Source organism: Gopherus flavomarginatus, chromosome 8 (genome assembly GCF_025201925.1).
Source record: "Gopherus flavomarginatus isolate rGopFla2 chromosome 8, rGopFla2.mat.asm, whole genome shotgun sequence".
Taxonomy (NCBI): domain Eukaryota; kingdom Metazoa; phylum Chordata; order Testudines; family Testudinidae; genus Gopherus; species Gopherus flavomarginatus.
In genome coordinates, this window is record NC_066624.1 from 94820 (window position 1) to 117978 (window position 23159).

A 23159-nucleotide genomic window follows, 5' to 3' on the forward strand; every position below is an offset into this window, starting at 1 on the left:
ATCTCTTTTCCAAGCTGAAAAGTCCCAGTCTTATTAATCTCTCCTCATACGGCCGTTCCATGCCTCTAATTCTTCTTGTTGCTCTTTTCTGAACCTTTTCCAATTCCAATATATCTTCTTTGAGAATGGGCGACCACATCTGCATACAGTATTCACGATGTGGGTGTACCGTGGATTTATATAAAGGCAGAAAATATCACATTGCCCCATTATCTATCCTTTAATGATTCCCAACATTCTGTTCGCTTTTTTGACTGCCGCTACACATTGAGTGGATGTTTTCAGAGAACTATCCAAAATGACTCCAAGATCTCTTTCTTGACTGGTAACAGCTAATTTAGATCCCATCATTTTATATGTATAGTTGGGATTATGTTTTCCAATGTGCATTACTTCGCATTTATCAACAGTGCAAAGCTTCCCTACAGTGCCTCATCAGTACGCCTCAACATAAGAACAGCCACACTGGGTCAGACCAAGGGCCCAGTATCCTGTCTTCTGACAGTGGCCAATCCCAGGTGCATCAGAGGGAATGAACAGAACAGGTAATCATCTAGTGATCCATTCCCTGTCACTCTGACCTGAAGTGAGATGTTCAGCCTCTGTACCCATCTAATGATTGACTTGTCAGGTAAGAGCACAGATAATGGTGCAAATAAGGGCCACTTGTAGTGGTGTAAATTGGACAGGACTAAACAGCTTATTACACACTGACTATGAAAAAGCTGTCAGAAGGTTAACAATTTTCACTCAACTCCCAACTTGGATCCGATTTATAATGGGACCTAAAGAGATTCCAAATCCCATTATTATCCAATCCCTTATTCTGGAGACTGTTGTAAGGATTCAAAAAGGTTCATGCCAAATAAATATTCTCAACAAACCAGGCAAGGAAACTGAAGTCTTTCCCTGACCTGAATAGAGGCAATTTAAATTCAAGATCTGTTGCTCATTTTAAAACCATTCCTGTAAACAAGACAGCAGTTAAATTATGGAGATCTGATCTGAGACTTAGTAGCAAACATAATTACTCACGTTAGCCCACATCTGTAAAGTGGAAGGGTCAATCTTATATAGCTGGTTAAAGTTACAGTACACAACAGCATCCTCTGGTAACCCATACTGAGAGCGGGTGGTAACAATGATGGTACGTGGAACCTCTTCTCCAGTTGCTGCCTTGTTGTTAATCTAGGAAGAATATAAGAAAGTTCAACTATACAGCTAATTTAGAGCACTGAAACTCAGACCACAGGGTACCTAATGAAATAATACAGTAAAGTGTTTAATAGCATGAATTCTTACCTGAAGAGTTGATTCAAGTTATGTCAAATATAAGGAAAAAGGAAAGTTACTAACTAGTAACCAAAATATTTTGAGAGGATAGCTGCACGTTCACACACTTGGAATGTACTCATGGTGCAACCTGGATTAGTGGAACCTTCTAGGAACAAAACCTACTGGAGCACTTGCACACTTCCTGCCCTTCCCCTCACAGCTCTAAACATCTGGTGGACAAAGCTATAAAGGAGGCATGGCATGCTGACTCTCTGTTTCTTCTAACACCACCTCCTCCTCCTGTCTCAAGTTGAAAGTACGACTGAGGAAGAAGGAAAGTGTGCAGAGGTCGTCTCAAAAGAATGTCAATTATAGGTGAGTATATTTCCTTTCTTCATGTGGCCTCTGCACATTCCCACACTCGTGTGTTTGACAAGTAGTACTCCTACCTCCATACAGTGGGATAAAGAGGTTCAGTTAAATAGACATGGTAATACTGCCTGAAATTGTGCTTCAGCTTTAGACAGCACCAACTAATATATTTTGTGAAAATATGAAAGGAGCATTAAGTGGCAGCTCTATGAATTAGACATATTCCCATATTAACAGAGGATGCTTCCATGGACTCATTTAGTCAAGTCCAATTGGGACACTTCTAGGTGAAGAACAAGTATATCTTCTAGAAGGAAGGAGTATGATGAATTCACATTGCTATCTTGCAAAGTTTGAACATTCAGATCCAGACGGGAAAGATGCTCCAGCAGTTAGAGCACTAGCCTAGGACTTGGGAGACCCAACTCAATTCCTTGCTCTGTTCAAGACTTCCTGTGTGACCTGGGCAAGCCACTTACATCCCTCTCTGGGGTAAAGAGGAGCTAAGAATAACTACATTAAAGACTGAAGAGCTAAGATACTATAGTGATGGGGGCCATATAAAAAACAAAAGAGGGAGAAGAGATAGCATCTATATCTGGACAACTGACAAGTAAAGGAGGCTGTTCCCTCAGCATCAGACACAGTAGCTGATCCAGACAAGAGACTTCTGATGGTTCCCTTTGTGGCTGATGGTTCCCTTTGTGGCTGCCTTTCTTCAGCCCTTTTAAATACAGGGCAATAACTCAGAGAAGGCTCATATGACCTCATGCCATATTAGGAAGGTGGTTTTGCAGTCTGAAATGTTGGAACAGAGTATTGATTACACTCTCTAGCTCCCCTGATCCAAGAAAAGATGTCACACCATGAGTGGTTTGATTCTGTATAAGTGTGAATTTGAGGAGTTTTCTATGAGTCATAAAAGACTGTTACTCACCTTTGTAACTGTTGTTCTTCGAGATGTGTTGCTTATATCCATTCCGGTTAGGTGTGCACGCGCTGCGTGCACGTTCGGAGATTTTTACCCTAGCGACACTCGGTGGGCTGGCAGGGTGCCCCCTGGAGTGGCGCCACTATGGCGCCCGATATATACCCCTGCCGGTCCCACCGCTCCTCAGTTCCTTCTTGCCAGCTACTCCGACAGTGGGGAAGGAGGGCGGGTGTGGAATGGATATGAGCAACACATCTCGAAGAACAACAGTTACAAAGGTGAGTAACCGTCTTTTCTTCTTCGAGTGCTTGCTCATATCCATTCCAGTTAGGTGATTCCCAAGCCTTACCTAGGCGGTGGGGTCGAAGCAAGACGTTGCGGAATGTAAGACCGCTGAGCCCAAGGCGGCATTGTCTCTAGATTGTTGGACCAATGCGTAGTGCGATGCAAAGGTGTGGATGGAAGACCAGGTGGCCGTGTGGCAGATTTCCTGTATGGGAACATAGGCCAAGAACGCGGCAGATGAGGCTTGAGCCCGAGTAGAGTGGGCGGTAAGATGGCCAGTCGGAACATGAGCCAAGTCGTAGCATGTCCGAATACAGGATGTCACTCAAGAAGCAATCCGTTGGGAAGAGATTGCCATGCCCTTCATATGTTCCGCCACCGCTACAAATAGCTGAGGTGAATGTCAGAAGGATTTGGTCCTCTTGATGTAAAACGCAAGAGCCCTGCAGACATCCAGAGTATGCAGCTGCTGTTCCCTTCGCGATGAATGTGGTTTTGGAAAGAAGACTGGCAGGAAGATGTCCTGATTGACATGAAAGGAGGAGACGACCTTATGGAGGAACGCCGGGTGTGGTCGCAGCTGTACCTTGTCCTTATGGAACACCGTATATGGAGGATCCACAGTCAAAGCTCAAAGTTCCGAGACTCATCTCGCCGAGGTGACAGCAACTAGGAACGCTGTCTTCCAGGACAGGTACAGGAGCAAACATGTGGCTAAAGGATCAAAGGGGGGCCCCATGAGCCTAGCCAAGACGAGGTTCAGGTCCCAGGTAGGGGCTGTTTGTCTGACTCGTGGGTAGAGTCGCTCCACGCCCTTGAGGAATCTGGAAAACTACAGGATGGGAGAAAACGGAACTGCCAGCCTCCCCAGGATGGAAGGTGGAAATAGCTGCAAGGTGCACTCTTAGCAAAGAGATCACTAGACCTTGCTCTTTGAGAGACCATAAATAGTCCAAGATGGTGGGGACCGATACAGCCTGTGGAGAAAGGTCCCGCTGAGTGAACCAGTGACAGAAGCGCTTCCATTTAGCAAGGTACGTTGATCACGTGGAGGGCTTTTTGCTCCCCAGCAGCACTTGTTGCACTGCGGCGGAACAACGCAACTCCGATCGGCTCAACCAGCCAGCAACCATGCAGTGAGATGAAGGGACTGCAGGTCCGGGTGGTGTAGCCTGCCGAAGTCCTGCGTGATCAGATCTGGGCAGAGTGGCAAGGGAATCGGGTCGGACAGAGACAGGTCGAGCAGCATGGTGTACCAATGCTGCCTCGGCCAAGCCGGAGCGATCAGGATAAGGCGGGCTTTGTCTCTGCGCATCTTGATCAGAACTCGGTGGACCAGAGGAAACGGAGGGAACGCATAGCAGAAGTGGCCTATCCACGGAATGAGGAACGCGTCTGACAGCGACCTTGCAGGGAGGAGAACACCTGGCATTTCCTGTTGTCCCTGGAGGCAAAGAGGTCTATTTGGGGAAAGCCCCAACTCTGGAAAACTGAATGGAGAATGTCCGGACGGATGGCCCACTTGTGCGCCAGGAAGGACCTGCTCAGGCGATCTGCGAGCGTGTTCCGGACTCCTGGGAGGAAGGAGGCTACTAGGTCTATGGAGTGGGCTATGCCCAAGTCCCACAGTAGTATCGCTTCCTGACACAAGGGGGAGGACCACGTCCTTCCCTGTTTGTTTATAGAATACATGACCGCTGTGTTGTCCGTAAAGACTGCAACACAATGGCCCTGCAGATGGCGCTGAAATGCTTGGCACGCCAGCCGGACCGCTCTCAGCTCCCGGAGATTGATGTGTAGAGTCAACTCCTGAGACGACCAAAGGCCTTGGGTGTGCAGGCGTCCTAGGTGAGCACCCCAACCCAGCGAAGACGCGTCCGTTGTTAGGGACATGGAGGGCTGGAGAGGATGGAACGGTCGTCCTGCACACACCTGGGAGGGCGTTTGCCACCAGTCGAGGGAGCCGAGAATGCTCGGCGGAATTGTCAGAATGATGTCTATGGCGTCTCTGCGTGGCCGATAGACGGAAGCAAGCCAGATTTGGAGAGGACACACTCACAGCCTGGCGTGCTTTCTAACAAATGTGCATGCAGCTATGTGACAGAGGAGACCAAGGCAAGTGCAGGCAGAGGTTGTTGGAAACCGCTGAAGACCTTGGACAAGTGAGACTATGGCCTGAAACCGGTGGGGGGGTAAACTGGCTGTCGCAAGGTTGGAGTCCAGCATTGCCCCGATAAACTCTATCCTCTGCATAGGCACCAGAGTGGACTTGTCTAAGTTGATGATCAGGCCTAGACGCAGAAATAGGTCCTTGATAACGGCCACATGGCTGACGACTTGTGCCTCAGAGGGCCCTCGGATGAGCCAGTCGTCGAGGTAAGGGAAGACGTGTATCTGACGACGGCGTAGGGAAGCAGTGACAACCGCCATACACTTCGTGAACACCCGCGGGGACGAGGAGAGGCCAAAGGAGGACAGTAAACTGGTAGTGACGGTGGTTTACCACAAAGCGCAGATACCTCCTGTGAGAGGGATAAATTGCTACGTGGAAATATGCATCCTGCATGTCGAGAGCGGCGTACCAATCTCCAGGATCCAGGGAAGAAATAATGGTTCCCAGGGATACCATGCAGAACTTGAACTTTTTGATGAATTTGTTCAGTCCTTGCAGGTCTAGGATAGGCCAAAGGCCCCCTTTCGCCTTGGAAATGAGGAAATATCGGGAATAAAACCCCTTGCCCCATAACTCCTCAGGTACCTCCTCTATAGCTCTGATTGAGAGGAGCTTGTGGACCTCCTGGATGAGGAGTTGCTTGTAAGAGGGGTCCCTGAAGAGGGATGAGGAGGGGGGGTGGAAGGGAGGAGGTGAAACAAACTGAAGACGGTATCCAAGCTCCACCGTGCGTAGGACCCAACGATCTGACGTCAACTGGGACCACGCCGGAAGGAACGGGGAAAGGCGGTTGTAGAATTGAAAGGGTTCCGGGGAGGCAATTGGTACACTGCTTTCGGGCGCACCCTCAAAAGTTTGCTTTGGGTCCCAGCGTTGGTTTGGTGGGACCGGAATTGTTGCCCCCTTGAGGTCCAGACTGATGTCTGCAATTAGTACGACCTCGTCTTCTGGCAAAGTCTTGCCGTGGCCGAGGTGGGGGGTAAGGGCGCTGCGGTTGAGAACGGAAGGACCGTCTTTGAGTCTGAGGCGTATGCATTCCCAACCAACACATAATTACTCTGTTGTCCTTCAGACTCTGCAGTCTGGGGTCCGTCTTTTGTGAAAACAAGCCTTGGCCATCAAACGGCAAGTCTTGAACCGTATGTTGCAACTCAGGTGGCAGGCCGGACACTTGCAACCATGATATATGGCACCTGGCTATGTCAGAAGCGACTGTTCTGGCAGCCGAATCAGCGGCATCTAATGATGCTTGTAATGAGGTCCTCGCGACCCTCTTCCCCTCCTCCAGGAGTGCTGTAAATTCCTGGCGGGAATCCTGCGGAACCAACTCAGCAAACTTCCCGACAGCCTCCCAGGTGTTGTAGCTGTATCTGCCGAGGAGGGCTTGTTGGTTCGCTGTGCGGAGTTGGAGACCTCCCGCAGAATAGATTTTTCGTCCCAACAAGTCCATGCGCCAGGCTTCTCTAGATTTAGGCGCGGGGGCTTGTTGACTGTGGCGCTCCCGTTCGTTGACAGACTGTACCACCAAGGAACACGGAGCAGGGTGCACACAGAGGTACTCATACCGCTTGGAAGGCACCATGTACTTCCGTTCGACCCCCTTGGCTGTGGGTGGGATGGAAGCCGGAGATTGCCAGATGGTGTCAGCTCTAGCCTGTATTGAACGGATGAATGGGAGAGCCACTCTGGTGAGTGTCTCTGCGGATAAGATGCTAATCACCGGGTCCTCCACCTCTGGGATCTCCTCTACCGACAGGTTGATATTATGGGCGAACCCCCGCAGAAGGTCCTGGTGAGACCGGAGGTCAAATGGAGGTGGTCCCGATGATGACGTCCCCGCTACTGCCTCATCCGGGGAAGAGGAGGATGACAGCCCTGGGACAAGTGTGATCTGCACTGATGCCTGGTCCGGGGGGACCTCCGTCTCTGGAAGGTCATGCGGTTCCAGTGCGTGCACAGTTTCCCTCTGTGTCAGCGGGGAGAGGTCGGCTGACGGTGGCCTCGGGCACATGGTGCTCTGAGTGGCGAGCCAGTCGGATCACCTTGGGCTTGATGATACGCCCAAGGTGTCCAAAAGGACCACTGATGAGGTCCGTGGTCCGGGCCATAGGCGTGCTTATCCGAGTCTCCGTAGAGAGGAGACGAATGGATGACGCAAGGGCCACGGAGGAGCTGAAGTCGTTTGGACCAGGTCTCTGTGTCCATCGGACTCCTGTCTGCACGGTACCAGCGAACGGTACTGAGAGTCATAGCGGTGCCAGGAGCGGGACCGGGACCTGCGACCAGCGCGGTGCCGGGAGGTCGACCGGTGCCTCATATCGCCATGCAGAGAGATCTGCTGCGAGAGGTACGGCGGTGCCGGGATCTGGACCGATGCTGAGAATACCGTGATGGAGACTGGGATATCGATCGGTGCCACGAGTACGACCGGTACCGGGATGGAGAGCAGTACCGGGACTGTGAGCAGCGCCAAGAGCGGGAACGATGTCGAGATCGAGAGCGTCTGCGAGACCTGGATCGGGACCGGCAGCGTTGCACAGTGTCCGGCGAAGATGGCCTCATCATGGCGGGCTTGCCCAGTGACTGAAGAACCTGCACCAGCGGTGCCAGGGGTTGGGGCAGCTCAGGCTCCATCAGAGTAATTAGCTCCCGAGCCGTGGAAAAAGTTTCCGGCGTCAAGGGCACGACGAGCTCGACCACAGCGTGCACTGGGGAGCTGGTTGGCACCGGACTCGACGACTCCTGAGAGACCGGAATCGACGGTGCGGAGGCAAGCGGTGCTGCAGCAGTTGACGGTGCCGGGCAGTCCACCTTAGATGTACGCTCCGACTGCGGCGTAGACACAGGTGCCGCAGGAGTCTTATGCCTCTTGCTCCTCGGGGAGAGGGATCGGTGCCTGCCAGCGGGTTGAGCCGGCGAAGGCTGGTGCCGAAGAGTCTTCACTGGAACCGTGCACTCCGGTGCGGAGGAAGCACTCGTCCCCGGTGCCGAAGATGGAGGAGTTAGAGCTGCCTCCATCAAGAGTTGCTTGAGGCGAATGTCCCGCTCTTTCTTTGTCCGGGGCTTGAACGCCTTGCAGATTCGGCACTTGTCCGCAAGGTGGGATTCTCCCAGACACTTTAAACAGGAGTCGTGCGGATCTCCTGTGGGCATCAGCTGATGACACGCTGCGCAAGGTCTGAAGCCTGGTGACCCGGGCATGGGCCCTGATACCGGGGGAGGAGAAGGGGATAACCCCTGACTCTCTAACTATATACACAACTACTATACAACTACTAATATAAAAGTTAACTAGAACTATATAAAACTAACTATGTACACAATAACTATATAAACGAGCAAAGAGCTAGGGAGGTGGAGATCAGCTAAGCCACGCTCCACTGTTCCAACGACCAACACGGGCAGTAAGAAGGAACTGAGGAGTGGTGGGGCCGGCAGGGGTATATATTGGGTGCCATAGCAGCACCACTCCAGGGGGCGCCCTGCCGGCCCACTGAGTGTTGCTAGGGTAAAAATCTCTGACGAACGTGCACGCAGCGCGTGCACACCTACCTGGAATGGATATGAGCAAGCACTCAAAGAAGAACAATGGCTTAATTATATGAAAAGCCAAAATTCATAGTCTAACCTCCTACATCACAAAGACCATAGAATTTTCCCCAAAATAATTTCTTCTGAACTAGAGCATCTCTTTTAAAAAAAATTCTATCTTGATTTTAAAACAGATGGAGACTCCACCACAACTGTAGGTAAAACTGTTCCACTGGATAATTACCCTTACTGTTAAAAATTTACACCTTATTTTCCAGTCTGAATTTGTCTATCTTCAACTTCCAGACATTGGATTTTGCTATACGTTTGTCAGTTAGATCAAGGAATCCATGATCAAATATGTTCCCCACATAAATACTAAAAGACTCATGTTGCCCCTTAACCTTCTCTCTGTTGATATAAAGCAGACTGAGCTCCTTGTGTCTTTCACTGTAAAGACATTTTCTAAGCTTTAATTATTCTCATGATTCTTCTCTTAACCCTCACTAATTTATCAACATCCACAATTCAAGAAGGATACCGGAACTGGATGCAGTATTCCAGACATGCTCACACTCCAATTTGTGTCATCTGTAAACTATCAGTTATGATTTTGTGTTCTCTTCCAGGTAATTGATGAAAGTTTTAAACAGCACAGGTCCAGGAATGGATCCTTGCAGGACCACTTTACAAAAGCAGCTGCTCGATGATGATCCCCCATTTACAATTACATTAAGAGCTATCAGTTAACCAGCTTTTAATCCATTTAATATATGCCATGTTAATTTTGTATTGTTCTAAATTCTTAAACTTCTGTAAGACATCTGACATTTTGATTAAGTATATTATCTTGAAAAAGATGTTGACACAATATAATCTAAGTAAAAAAATGATAGTTTGACAATCTATTTTCCATAAACCCATGATGACTGGTATTAATTATAATCCTCTCCTTTAATTCTTGATTAATCAAGTCCCATATCAGCCACTCCATTATCTTGTCTGGGATTAATGGCAGACTGACAGGGTTGTAATTACCTGAGTTATCCCCCTTATCCTTTTTAAATATCAGCACAAATCTGGCTTCCTTCCAGTCTTCTACAATTTCTCTAGTGTTCCACCATTTACTTTGGGGTGGGAGGGGGAATATCAACATTATGGTCAAGCAAGCTCTTCAACCAGTTCTTTTTAAACTCTTGGATGAAAGTTATCCAGACCAGTTGATTTTAAAGCATGTTTGGTTGGATCTAATCTTTACGTATCACAATGACAAGGACCATAGGTTTTTGTTCCAGGCACACAGACAAATGCCTGAAATGGGACATTACTGGGCTTTTTAATCCCATCAGGGTCTAAGATGAGGCTTTTCTTCAAGTACTGGTTTATCACAGTGTTTTGGAACCAGAAGGTTTAGCCACTAATGCTTCCTGCAATGACACTGCTTGGAGAAGATTCTGATGCCCCTTTCTGGCCCAGAGTGAGAAGGTGCTGCACATGGAACAATGAGAAGGCAAATGACCTTCCTCAAAGGAAGCCAAACAATGCACATATGCATTTGTATTAGGAAAAGCAGCAGAGCAAGAGGCCTCTCTCTTGAACCATGATTTCTCCATCTACGGTTCCAATATGTGTCAGAACTAATAGACTCATAGACTCATAGACTCATAGGTCAGAAGGGACCAATCTGATCATCTAGTCTGACCTCCTGCACAAGGCAGGCCACAGAACCCCACCCATCCAATTTTATAACAACCCCTATCCCAGGACCGAGTTATTGAAATCCTCAAAAATGGTTTGAAGACCTCAAGCTGCAGAGACACCACCAGCAAGCGACCCGTGCCCCACGCTGCAGGGGAAGGCGAAAAACCTCCAGGGCACCTGCCAATCCGCCCTGGAGGAAAATTCCTTCCCGACCCCAAATATGGCGATCAGCTAAACCCTGAGCATGTGGGCAAGAGTCACCAGCTAGCACCCAAGAAGGAATTCTCCGCAGCAACTCAGTACCCATCGCATGCAACATCTCCCCGCAGACCACTGAGCAGACCTGTCTGGTGGTAATTCAAGATCTATTGCCCAAATTAACGATCCTATCATAACATCCCCTCCATATACTTATCAAGCTTTGTCTTAAAGCCAGGAAAGTCTTTTGCCCCTACTACTTCCCTCGGAAGGCTATTCCAGAACTTCACTCCCCTAATGGTCAGATACCTTCGTCTAATTTCAAGTCTAAACTTCCTAATATCCAGTTTATACCCATTCGTCCTCGTGGCTACATTAGTATTAAACTTAAATAATTCCTCTCCCTCCCTAACGTTAACCCCTCTGATATATTTGTATAGGGCGAGCATATCCCCCCTCAGCCTTCTTTTGGCCAGGCTAAACAAGCCAAGCTCTTTGAGTCTCCTTTCATAAGGCAGTTTTTCCATTCCTCGGATCATCCTCGTAGCCCGTCTCTGAACCTGTTCCAGTTTGAATTCATCCTTCTTGAACATGGGACACCAGAACTGCACACAGTATTCCAGATGGGGTCTCACCAACGCCGTATACAACGGTACTAACACCTCCTTATCCTTGCAGGAAATACCCCGCCTGATGCATCCCAAAATCGCATTTGCTTTTTTAACAGCCGTATCACATTGGCGACTCATAGTCATCCTGCTATCAACCAGTACCCCAAGGTCCTTCTCCTCCTCCGTCGCTTCCAACTGATGCGCCCCCAACGTATATCCAAAATTCTTATTATTAATTTCTAAATGCATGACCTTGCACTTTTCACTATTGTATTTCATCCTATTTCTATTACTCCAGTTTACAAGGTGGTTCAGATCTTCCTGAATAGTATCCCTGTCCTTCTCCGTGTTAGCAATACCCCCCAGCTTCGTGTCATCCGCAAATTTTATTAGCACATTCCCGCTCTTTGTGCCAAGGTCAGTAATAAAAAGGTTAAATAAGATTGGTCCCAAAACCGATCCTTGAGGGACTCCACTGGTGACCTCCTTCCAGTCCGACAGTTCACCTTTCAATACGACCCTCTGGAGTCTCCCCTTTAACCAGTTCCTTATCCACCTTACAACTTTCATATTCACTCCCAGCTTTTCCAATTTAACTAACAGCTCCGTGTGCGGAACCGTGTCGAACGCCTTACTGAAATCTAGGTAAATTATATCTACCGCATATCCTTTATCTAAGTAATCCGTCACCTTCTCAAAGAAGGAGATCAGATTGGTTTGGCACGATCTACCTTTAGTAAATCCGTGTTGCAATTCGTCACAATTACCATTGACCTCTATGTCCTTAACTACTTTCTCCCTTAAAATTTTTTCCAAGACCTTACATACTACAGACGTCAAGCTAACAGGCCTATAATTACCCGGATCACTCTTATTCCCTTTCTTAAAAATAGGAACTACATTAGCAATCCTCCAGTCATACGGCACAACCCCCGAGTTCATCGATTGCTTAAAAATTATCGCTAACGGGCTCGCAATTTCACGCGCCAGTTCCTTTAATATCCTCGGGTGGAGATTGTCCGGGCCCTCCGACTTCGTCCCATCGAGCTGTTCAAGTACGGCCTCTACCTCAGTTGCAGTAATATCCACTTCCATATCCACATTCCCGTTTATCATCCCTCCATCATCGCAAGGTTCCTCACTAGTCTTATTAAAAACCGAGGCAAAGTACTTGTTTAGATGTTGGGCCATGCCTAGGTTATCCTTAACCTCCATTCCATCCTCAGTGTATAGCGGCCCCACTTCTTCTTTCTTTGTTTTCTTCTTATTTATGTGGCTGTAGAACCTTTTACTATTGGTTTTGATTCCCTTTGCAAGTTCCAGTTCAATGTGGCTTTTAGCCTTCCTCACTTTATTCCTACATGTTCTGACCTCAGCAAGGTAGCTTTCTTTACTGATCCTGCCTTCCTTCCACTCCCTGTAAGCTTTCTGCTTTTGTCTAATCCCCTCTCTGAGTTGCTTGCTCATCCAGTTTGGCCTACAACTCCTGCCCATGGTTCTTTTCCCCTTTCTCGGGATGCAGGCTTCCGACAGTCTCCGCAGCTGTGACTTAAAGTAATTCCAGGCCTCCTCCACATTTAAATCCACTAATTCCTCCGTCCAATCCACTTCCCTAACTAATTTCCTTAACTCTTTAAAATTAGCCCTCGAGAAGTCAAAAACCCTAATCACAGATCTACATTTGTTTATCCTTCCATCTAGTTTGAACTGAATCAGCTCATGATCACTCGAACCAAGGTTGTCCCCTACCACCATTTCTTCTACGAGGTCCTCACTGCTCACCAACACCAAGTCTAAAATGGCATCCCCTCTTGTAGGTGCTTCAACTACTTGATGAAGAAATCCATCCGCTATCACATTCAGAAAAATCTGACCCCTATTATTCGTGCAAGTACTCGTCCTCCAGTCTATATCCGGGAAGTTGAAGTCCCCCATAATCACACATTTCCCCTTTGTGTTTACTTCATTAAAGACATTAAAGAGGTCTCTATCCATATCCCAATCCGATCCCGGCGGTCTGTAGCACACCCCAAGCACTATCTCAGGGGAAGCTCTAGTTGCTTTTTTACCCAGCGTGATTTTTGCCCAGACGGACTCTGTCTTATCCATTCCATCGCATCTTATTTCGCTACATTTAATTTCATCATTGATGTACAAGGCTACTCCACCACCTTTGCCTTTCTTCCTGTCTTTTCTGAACAGCACATAGCCTTCAATACCCGTGCTCCAGTCATGAGTACTATTCCACCAGGTTTCGGTAATCCCTATAATATCCGGCTTCACTTCCTGCACGAGTAACTCCAGTTCCTCCATCTTGTTACCTAGGCTCCTCGCATTAGTGTACAAACCTTTTAATTTTCGGCGTTTGGTGTCAGTGACATTCTTTCCCCCGTCGTGCACAAACTTTCTACCACCAGCATCACCCGTTACTCTGGTTTCTACTCCACTATTCCTCCTTGGATCAAATCTTGGGGCCGCAAGGGTATCCCCGCTCACTTTGTTTACTTCCCTCTCCAGGTTATATTCTGGCGTGGAGATCTCCCGAACATTTCCCAACCATCTCCCCCAACTTTCTAGTTTAAAGCCCTCTTGATGAGGTCGGTGAGCCTCCATCCTAGAATTCTATTTCCCTCCTTGCTGAGATGAAGTCCATCCTGAGCAAACAGTCGTCTATCCGTAAATGCTTCCCAGTGACCGTACATCCCAAAGCCCTCCTTATAACACCACTCCCTGAGCCATCTGTTGATCGCCATAATCTTGTCACTCCTTCGTCGCCCCGCTCTAGGAACCGGCAGAATCCCACTGAAGATCACCTGAGCCTCGATGTCTTTAAGCCTCTTCCCCAGTCTGACATAGTCCTCCTTGATACAGTCCAGTGAGTAACTAGCTGTGTCGTTCGTTCCCACATGAAGGATAATCAACGGATTTTTTCCCACTCCCGCTAAGATCGTATTCAGGCTCAAGTCCACATCCTGTATCTTAGCCCCCGGCAGACAGCACACTCTTCTGTTCTCCCGATCAGGTCTAGTTACAGGCCTGTCTACTCTTCTCAGTAAAGAGTCTCCAATCACGTAGACTTGCCTTTTCCTGGTGACAATGCGATTCTCTGGTCTATCCCCCACAGCAGCTGGCTGTGATTCCTCCCGATTTGTATTCGCCCTCACAATCCTCCTAGGGCTCGTACTTGATGTTGCCTCCACTGACTGCTCCCCTCCATCTGCAGGACTAGCTGCTTGCCTCTTCTTCCTTGCCGTTACTCCTTCAGCAGCCTGCTGTGTTCCATCTTCTTTTCCCAACTCAGCAAACCTATTCCTGAGTTCTAATGATATTTGACAGTCTTCTGTTAAAAACCCAAGAAAATAACTAAGCAAGATAAGGCTGCACTGACCACAGGAATGATGCATTTGTGCAAATGTGGGTCCAAGGACCCAGCTAAGTTGCTGGTCCATCTGTTACCAGGGTTAGAAGGGACTGAGGTGAACTGTGTGCCACAACCCCTTTCATAGTACCCCTCTTCAAATGTTCTGCTCCTTCTCTTATGGCTCTGAAGGCACAAGCATGTTCTATTAGACATTGCTATTAGAAGGTTCCATCAGTCCAAGCTACACCACCAACATATCCCAAGTGTGGGAATGTGCAGAGGCCACTTAATCAAAAAATTTAAATACGCTATCTTGCAATCTCTTGTAGCTCCTCCAATTTCTTATCTGTTTTATATAGTAAATTCCTTGGGGCAAGGACTATATGTACCTTGGTCATGTACAGCCATAAGCACAGGATCAGCACTTAAAACAACCGGCTTTAATAAGACACGGTCACACATAGTGAAGACAGATTAGAGGTCCATAAACAAAGAAGAAAATTACGTATCGAGTTGAGGTTTATCTAGTGGGGTGCTTCAATTAATTACATCCAGTCATATTACATCTTTAATCATTTGGAAGACTTAAGAAAATTCACACATGATGGTAATTCGGAAGTGTTCTGAGGACATAATGGAACCCAGAGACTTTAGAAATATGGGCAGAAAAACATTACATCTGAAAAAATGCAAATTAAGACAGCTGTATGGCGATGCCTAAAGCAGTTTAAGTGGGAAGACTGAGAAGGCAATTCGATATGAGCTTGCAGTGTGATCTGGCAATAAGAAGGACTAATGCAATTTAGGACTGCATAACGAGAAGCAAACATGTAATTTGTCCAGCTACACAGCACTGGCATGATCAGACCCAGAAATCTGCATTCTGTTTGTCCCCTTTTTCACAATAGGTAGTTAAAATGAAGAAAATTCAAAGAAGAGTAACAAAATCATTTTAAAACTCATGGGATTAATTTGTATTATGAGAAAAAATAAAATATTGATTCAAGATAGAGGGAAGAGAAATTACAAGGAATAGAGAGTGAGGGGAAAAAGAGTTTTCCGTCCTACTTTGCCTCACCTGTGTGGTTGCTAGTCCATTGCTAATGTTGAATCCATTGATTGTTATCTGAATTTGTCCACGATTAATCATCTCAATCACGGCTTCTGCAATTGTATTCATAGGAATGACTGGCATACTGAGGGCAGCATTGCTGTCTGCATTGTCTCCACTATCAGGGCACTTCATCTAAGAAATCATGCAAGATTCATCAGTGAGAAAATGCTGCATTCAGTCTACTAAGGCAGAGTGCACAGAAGTGGAGTTCTCACCTTAACAATTTTGACATCAGGGAGGCTGTCAAGGAATGCCTTCAAATCAATGCCATTCAGAACAATCCTGTTATCATAAATATGGCCATTGGACTTGAAATCAATGACTGCTTTTTTCTGTGGATCAAGAAAAACAAGTTTCAATTTACAGCATTCCATTGCCAAATTACTGTACTGAATATAAGTTCCCAGAGAAGTCCAAGTCCCCACTAGACAATCATTACTATCAGCTTTCCTTTCCATCACTCTCTCTTACCTTCAGGTGGGGAAACATATTAGCATGGTCTCCAATAAAGAAAGTGTTTGGCATGTAAGCCAGTTTCTCAGAATATTGCTCTGCCACATCAACTGGGGAAGTTTCTTGATCTGTGATGATATAATCCATGAACAGTGCCCCACTGGTTCCAGGGTATCCCAGCCACATAGCCTACAAGCCAAGCCAAAAAGCAACAGATTTTAATCTCAAGTACGGACAAACCACATGTGCAACTGTATAACCTGCCCTGATTCAGCATTTCTCTACCAAGGTTCTCACAAGGATTCTCAAATGGCTGAAGCCCAACAAAATGAAAGAATTATCGCCAATCATCGGAATAATGAACAAGTAAATAAAAACAAAAAACCTGTGACAACTATGGCCAGAAATCCATCAAGCACACAGAGTCAGCTATACACATTTATAAAGTTGGGTATTAACCAGTCACCTCAGTTTCTTTGACCTGTTTGGAGTCTGCTGTGGCCTGGAATTAAACAGTCCTCAAGTTTCTCTGCCCCTTGTCGTGATTTAAGGTAACTCTCCATACTGCTCATGTGACTTATGAACCTACGTCTCATTGAAAGTCAAAAGGACATAAGGTGCTTTAAAAATTTTTACTCTTAGTCTCTTCCTCTTTTGATGGGTGTACTATACGACAGCATAGGTTGGATTTGTCCCACTGCATTCAGCAGGTTGTTAAAAACAGACATTTCATCCACACAAGCAGGGCCAAGAGCAGAGAGTTGGGAGATGCTGCTTTTTTGCTGTGGGAGGAAAGGGTCGAGCCACTTCTGCTTTTTCCAGAGAGGAGGGGAAATAAGGAGCAGATTGCCCCAGGTAGAGAAGAGGAGCTAGGCGCACAGGGTTTTTTTTAACATCCAAGAGGAATGCAGCCCCAAAGGAACCCTGCAAAGAGCAAAAGGTTCACAACTACTACTAGTTAAATGGAGGTGAGATGGTAAGAGTGCACAAGCCCAAAATTAAATGGAAACCCATAAATCATTTTACTTCTTTGGGTTGGTCTGCTCTTTTGAAAGACAGTTTTCACACACAGCTGCAACAGTAGAGCAGTGCAGGACCTGCAAGTCCAAAACGTCTAACAGACCAGCATTTGCACTGCTTCAAGAACCTTACAGAAGGACATTCTTCAAGATGGTGTTTGCTTAATACTATCCTTTTCTCAGACCAACAAATTGAAACTTCTACCTCTGACAACTCAACTGATTTAAGATCTGTTTTACAGGATACAAGGCTGTTCAGTGCCAGACACCCAAGTCAGCATCTACTAAATAAGACTACTCTCATTGTTTTGCAGAAGCATTTCTGCAACCAGTACACTTACACACACTTATGCTCAGACGAGGAACAAAAATCTAGGTCTTCCTTCCCTCTGGCAAAAGGCAGATTGCTGTTCTTACTCTTGGAGATGTACAGATGTCATGATGATGGGTGCCAATCTGAGACCATATCTATCCCACTTATCAAGGCTCTGAAATGGATGGGTAAGAGGGGCAGCCCTCTTTTTTTGCACATCAACTGGTATCAAAAGGTCAGAGAAGACATTAGGACTACAGATTTGATTATGCATCAAAGCAGGTCACTACCGAGGTGACTGACCACAAGAATTCCTCAGTATGGCATTCCACAATACCACTGAACATGTTTCTGATTTGTGGTGCCTCTTCACTACCAGTGTATTACATCTATTTTTATTTTAACCTACATGATGAAACACGGATTTAAAATCCCAGAGAAACCAAGATTAATCCATCACCACCAGCACGCTCACTACTAGCTAGCTCAGGAGCAATCAGAAGGAGCTGCTCAACTATCTGTGGCAAAAAACAGAAATGAAAGCATTAACGAGTAGGGCTCTACCAAATTCACGGACATGAAAAATGAGTCACGGACTGAATTGTGGTCTCCTTCCGTGAAATCTGGTCTTGTGTACTTTTACCCTATACTATACAGATTTCAGCATTTCTCAAATTGGGGTCCTGACCCAAAAGTGAGGAGGTCGCAAAATTATTTCTGGGAGGTCATGGTATTGCCACCCTTACTTCTGCGCTGCCTTCAGAGTGGGGTGGCTGTTGGCTGGGCACCCAGCTCTGAAGGCAGTGCCCCACTAGCAGCGGTGCAAAAGTAAGGGAGGTAATATGCCATCCTTACTTCTGCACTGCTGGTGACAGCTCTGCCTTTAGAGCTGGGACCTCGGCCAGCAACTGCCGCTCTCCAGCTGCCCGCAGCAGCATAAAAGTAAGGATAGCAATACCACAACCTCCCCCCTCAATAACCTTGTGCCCCCCACCCCCTCGCAAAAAAAACCTCCTTTTTGGGTCACGACCCCTACAATTACAACACTGAGAAATTTTAGATGTAAATAGTTGAAATCATGAAATTTATTATTTTTAAAAACCTATGACCGTGAAATTGACCAAAATGGACTGTGAATTTGTAGGGCCCTGCTAATGAGTAGTATCACTCGTGCTGCAGGGCAAGAATATCTTACCTGATGATATGTGTGAATGCTACAACAGTCCAAGACTGTTTAGCTTTGAGACATCCCTAGTCTAATATTGGAGGCAGAGACCCAGGAGTGATAATTCTGTGTATATGGTACCCTTAAAAAATTAAAAGTCTACAGGCCAAACTATCTTTAAGAATATTTGTGCTCTTTGACGAACCCTGTCTCCTTATTTATACTAAGGGATTTTAGCACACCTAAGGCAAGGTAAAATAATCACAAACCTGACAGCTGTCTCTTGCTACTTACATGTTTCCAGTATTTTTTCAGAAAAACTTTGGAAACAGCAGTTCTATGTTGGCCACAGAAAGCCTCCAAGTGCAGAATGAGTTCAAATAATCAATCCAGTGTGCATTTTAAACCAAGGACACTATTATCCAACAATACAGCAGCAATGAAGGATGGAAAGGTGGCCTAGCACACAGGACACTGGACTGACACTTGAGACCACAGTTCAATTCCCAGTTCCACCACAACACCCTGATGTGCCCTGCCCTGTCTCTCCATTCCTTATCTATAAAATGTAATATCCCTGCCTACCAGGAGTATTGTGAGGATAAAATCCGTTAATGATGAGAGGCATCAGGATATGCAGATTCTGTAAGTATCCACATATTGGAAACAGTAAACTGCTCTAACATTTTTGTATGGAAGAATAAAACAAATTTGCTTTATAGAATTTTATAACATAGCTTGAGATCACTGTAACTTAAAATGTAGCTCATCTACAGCAGATTAAAGGTGTATCTAACAGTTTCAGTTCACCTATATATTTAACACATCACTACCTTGGGTATTTCCACCATCCAGGGTTTCCTCTTAGTAGCATTAATCTTCCACTAGGTGTTGGTATCGAGTTATTTTAATCTGAACATGGCATGTTTGCATATATGCACTGTAAGGACTCTGGTGTCAGTATACCACATCATGTTCAAACCGCACCTGGTTCTGCAGTATTTACAGCATTATCTGATGCTGTGTTACCAAAAAAATATTGTGCTTATGCAATCATGTACTCAACCTGTATGGAATGATTCTTGCTCATGGAAATAAATTCCCCAGAGGCAGCTCTGATTGCTCCTAGTCGTATGCTTCCTGCAAAGATTCAAAGCTGAGGCTTCGTACCAAACAGCATGACTGACCACACTGCTTAAAATATCTGCTCTCATCAGAAAGAGAAGCTAGCGTGCTCAAGAACCATGAAGCCATGTTTACTCTTTCCTTTGGAATATTATTCAACATATAAATATTGGAAAATGGGAGCTAACTGTATGACTAAAATAACTGGTTTATATACACTACTCCTTACAGAGCAATGCTTACTTTCTTCCTGTCCAATATGGATCAGCATGCCACTTCCACAGCACTCCCAACTTAAAAGGGAAGAGAGAGAAACCAGCCTGTTTTATGACAATGTTAAGCATTGCTCTTACATCAGACAACGCTCTCCAAACACTGTTTAATTCCTTTACCTGGATAGGTGCTGGTCTGAGAGCAAACAGCTCATTACGGGCTCCCTTAGTGTAGCCATTCATGTTAATGAGGATGTGTATCCCATCCTGGTGAATGCGATCTGCTGCCTTTCCATTACATGGTATCTAAAATATAAGAATCAAGAACAAACATTACTAATTATTCTTACTTTATCACTGAAAGACCAAAAGCAAGATTAGAGGTCAGCACACCAACAAGTTTAAAATATAGAAAAACTTTAAACAGCGCTATATAGTTCAGATTAAATTTACAGCTAGCTCAAGTTTCCCTTATCCACCTCCCCCAAATAAAGATGCTATGACTGACAACAGCCACTCAGTTAACCCTGAAAAAACATTCAAAAGGCAAGCAGGTCCAAGTTCATTCAGAGACATTTGGTATGACAGCAGAACCAGAGCAGTCACTTATAACCCTAACTATTTCACAATTTTGAGGAAAAGAAGGACAGAGCTGCAGAATAAAGTCAATGGACATCAAAAAAGCAGGCTGAAACTAAGAATAGGCAGATAAGGGCCTATGGGAAGAAAATCTAAGGGATAAAGGCATTCAGGAGAGCTGGCAGTTGCTCAAGGAGATAGTATTAAAGGCATAACAGAAAGCTATCCTGATGAAAAGGAAAGACACGAAGAAAAGTAAGAGGTGAAAATGGCTCCATTAGGAGCACTTAATTACCCCAAAATCAAAAAGGCATCCTACAAAAACTGGGAACATGAACAAAACTGCTAAGGCATAGAAAAGAATAGCACAAACATGAAAGGACAAAACCAGAAAGGCTAAGGCACAAAATGAGTTATACCTAACAAGGGACAAAAGGCAATCAAAAGAGGCACATTGTCTCTCTTGCTCTGAATATGTTTAAAGGGAAACTGTAGGTCCTCTACTTAGCGAGAAAGGAGAACTAATAATGGATATCAAGATGACTGAGGTATTTAATGCCTATTTTGCTTCAGTCTTCACTAAAAAGTGAAATGGTGACCAGATACTCAACACAATATTAAACAAGGGGGAAGAAATGCAAGCCAAAATAAGGAAAGAACAAGTTAAAGAATATTTAGATAAGTTAAATACAAGTCAGCAGGGCCTGAGGAAATGCATCCTAGAAACTTAAGGAGCTAGCTGAAGCAGTCTCAAAACTAATAGCAATTATCTTTGAGAACTCAGAGGACAGAAGATAGGCAAAACAGTACCTATCTTTAAAAAGACGCACAAAGAGGACCTGGGGAATTAAAGATCAGTTAAGGCATGGAGGATTACACTGTCCGCGAACCTGGAGATGGATAGGGAAGACAGGAAAGTATACAGGGAGCAAGAGTGTGCTGTGCAGGAAGAGATGCTGGGGATTATGAAGGAGCAATCAGACATGTTAAGGCGTCTGGCTGAGGTTCAAGAAAGGCAGCTGGATGCTAGAGTAACTCTGCAGCCTACGCTGAACCTGCTGTCATCACTACCCAGTTCCACCACCTCTTCCCCCAAATGTCCTATAAGGCTGGAGTGGAGGGTTCAGTATCCCTTGCTTTTCTTGTTTTTCCCTCCATCCCCCAGTGTTAGCCCTTTTGCCCCAGGTTATCTTACTTTTCTGTGCTGTCTCTGTGTGTTTGTGTGCATAATAAAACTTAAATGGATTGAGGAGAAAAGGCTCTTTATTCATTCAACACATGGTGGTTGGTGAGGGTGGAGTTTACAGGGAAGAAAATGCAATGGAGGGGACAGTTTGGTAAGGAGCAACACAGATAAGCGTCCCATTACTCTGACTCATTGCTGAAACTGGTTTTCAAAGTCTCATGGAGACACAGAGCCCCTGTTTTGGCCCTGGTGTCTGGCTGATCAAAATTGGCTGCCAGGCGATCTGCCTCAACCCCCCACCACAGCAGAAAAACTTTTCTCCCTTTGTTTCACAGATATTATGGAGCACATAGGAGGCAGCAATAACAAAGGGGGTACTGCTTTCACTAAGGTCTAACCTAGTAAGCAAACAACGCCAGCAAACTTTTTAACGTCCAAAGGCACATTCCACCACCGTTCTGCACTTGCTCAGCCTATGGTTGAACTGATCCTTACTGCTGTCCAGGCTGCCTGTGTACGACTTCATGAGCCATAGGAGCAAGGGGTAGGCTGGGCCTCCCAGGATCACAATTTGCATTTCAACACGACCAATGGTTATTTTGTAGTCTGGAAAGAAAGTCCCTGCTTGCAGCTTTCTGAACAGACCTGTGTTCCTAAAGATGCACGCGTCATGCACCTTTCCCGACCATCCTACGTTGATGTCGGTGAAACAGCCCTTGTGATCCACCAGTGCTTACAACACCATTGAGTAGTACTCCTTTTGGTTTATGTACTCTTTGGCAAGGTGGTCTGGTGCTAAGAAAGGGATGTGTGTTCCGTCTATCACCCCACCGGAGTTAGGGAACACCATTGTGGCAAAACCATCCACTATGTCCTGCACATTGACCAGAATCAGAGGGTAGCCGTGTTAGTCTGGATCTGTAAAAGCAGCAAAGAATCCTGTGGCACCTTATAGACTAACAGACGTTTTGGAGCATGAGCTTTCGTGGGTGAATACCCACTTCCTCAGATGCATGTAATGGAAATATCCAGGGGCAGGTATATATATGTGTGCTAGCAAGCAAGCTAGAGATAACGAGGTCAGTTCAATCAGGGAGGATGAGGCCCTGTTCTAGCAGTTGAGGTGTGAAAACCAAGAGAGGAGAAACTGGTTCTGTAATTGGCAAGCCATTCACAGTCTTTGTTCAATCCTGAGCTGATGGTGTCAAATTTGCAGATGAACTGAAGCTTCAGTTCATCTGCAAATTTGACACCATCAGCTCAGGATTGAACAAAGACTGTGAATGGCTTGCCAATTACAGAACCAGTTTCTCCTCTCTTGGTTTTCACACCTCAACTGCTAGAACAGGGCCTCATCCTCCCTGATTGAACTGACCTCGTTATCTCTAGCTTGCTTGCTAGCACACATATATATACCTGCCCCTGGATATTTCCATTACATGCATCTGAGGAAGTGGGTATTCACCCACGAAAGCTCATGCTCCAAAACGTCTGTTAGTCTATAAGGTGCCACAGGATTCTTTGCTGCTTTTACATTGACCAGAGTCACTACCCA

General features: G+C 45.9%; 1 protein-coding gene across 3 annotated transcripts in view; it reads right to left on the reverse strand.

Moving 5' to 3' along the window:
• Window positions 1-23159, reverse strand: part of OGT (O-linked N-acetylglucosamine (GlcNAc) transferase) — a 91014-nt gene that overhangs the window by 5779 nt on the left and 62076 nt on the right. For all 3 annotated transcript variants that reach the window (XM_050964896.1, XM_050964895.1, XM_050964897.1), the window contains 5 exons: window positions 20020-20145; window positions 16024-16194; window positions 15768-15884; window positions 15517-15684; window positions 1036-1188 (listed from right to left, as the gene is read on the reverse strand). In XM_050964896.1, coding sequence (XP_050820853.1) covers window positions 1036-1188; window positions 15517-15684; window positions 15768-15884; window positions 16024-16194; window positions 20020-20145 — 735 coding nt within the window. The remainder of the gene's footprint in view (window positions 1-1035; window positions 1189-15516; window positions 15685-15767; window positions 15885-16023; window positions 16195-20019; window positions 20146-23159) is intronic.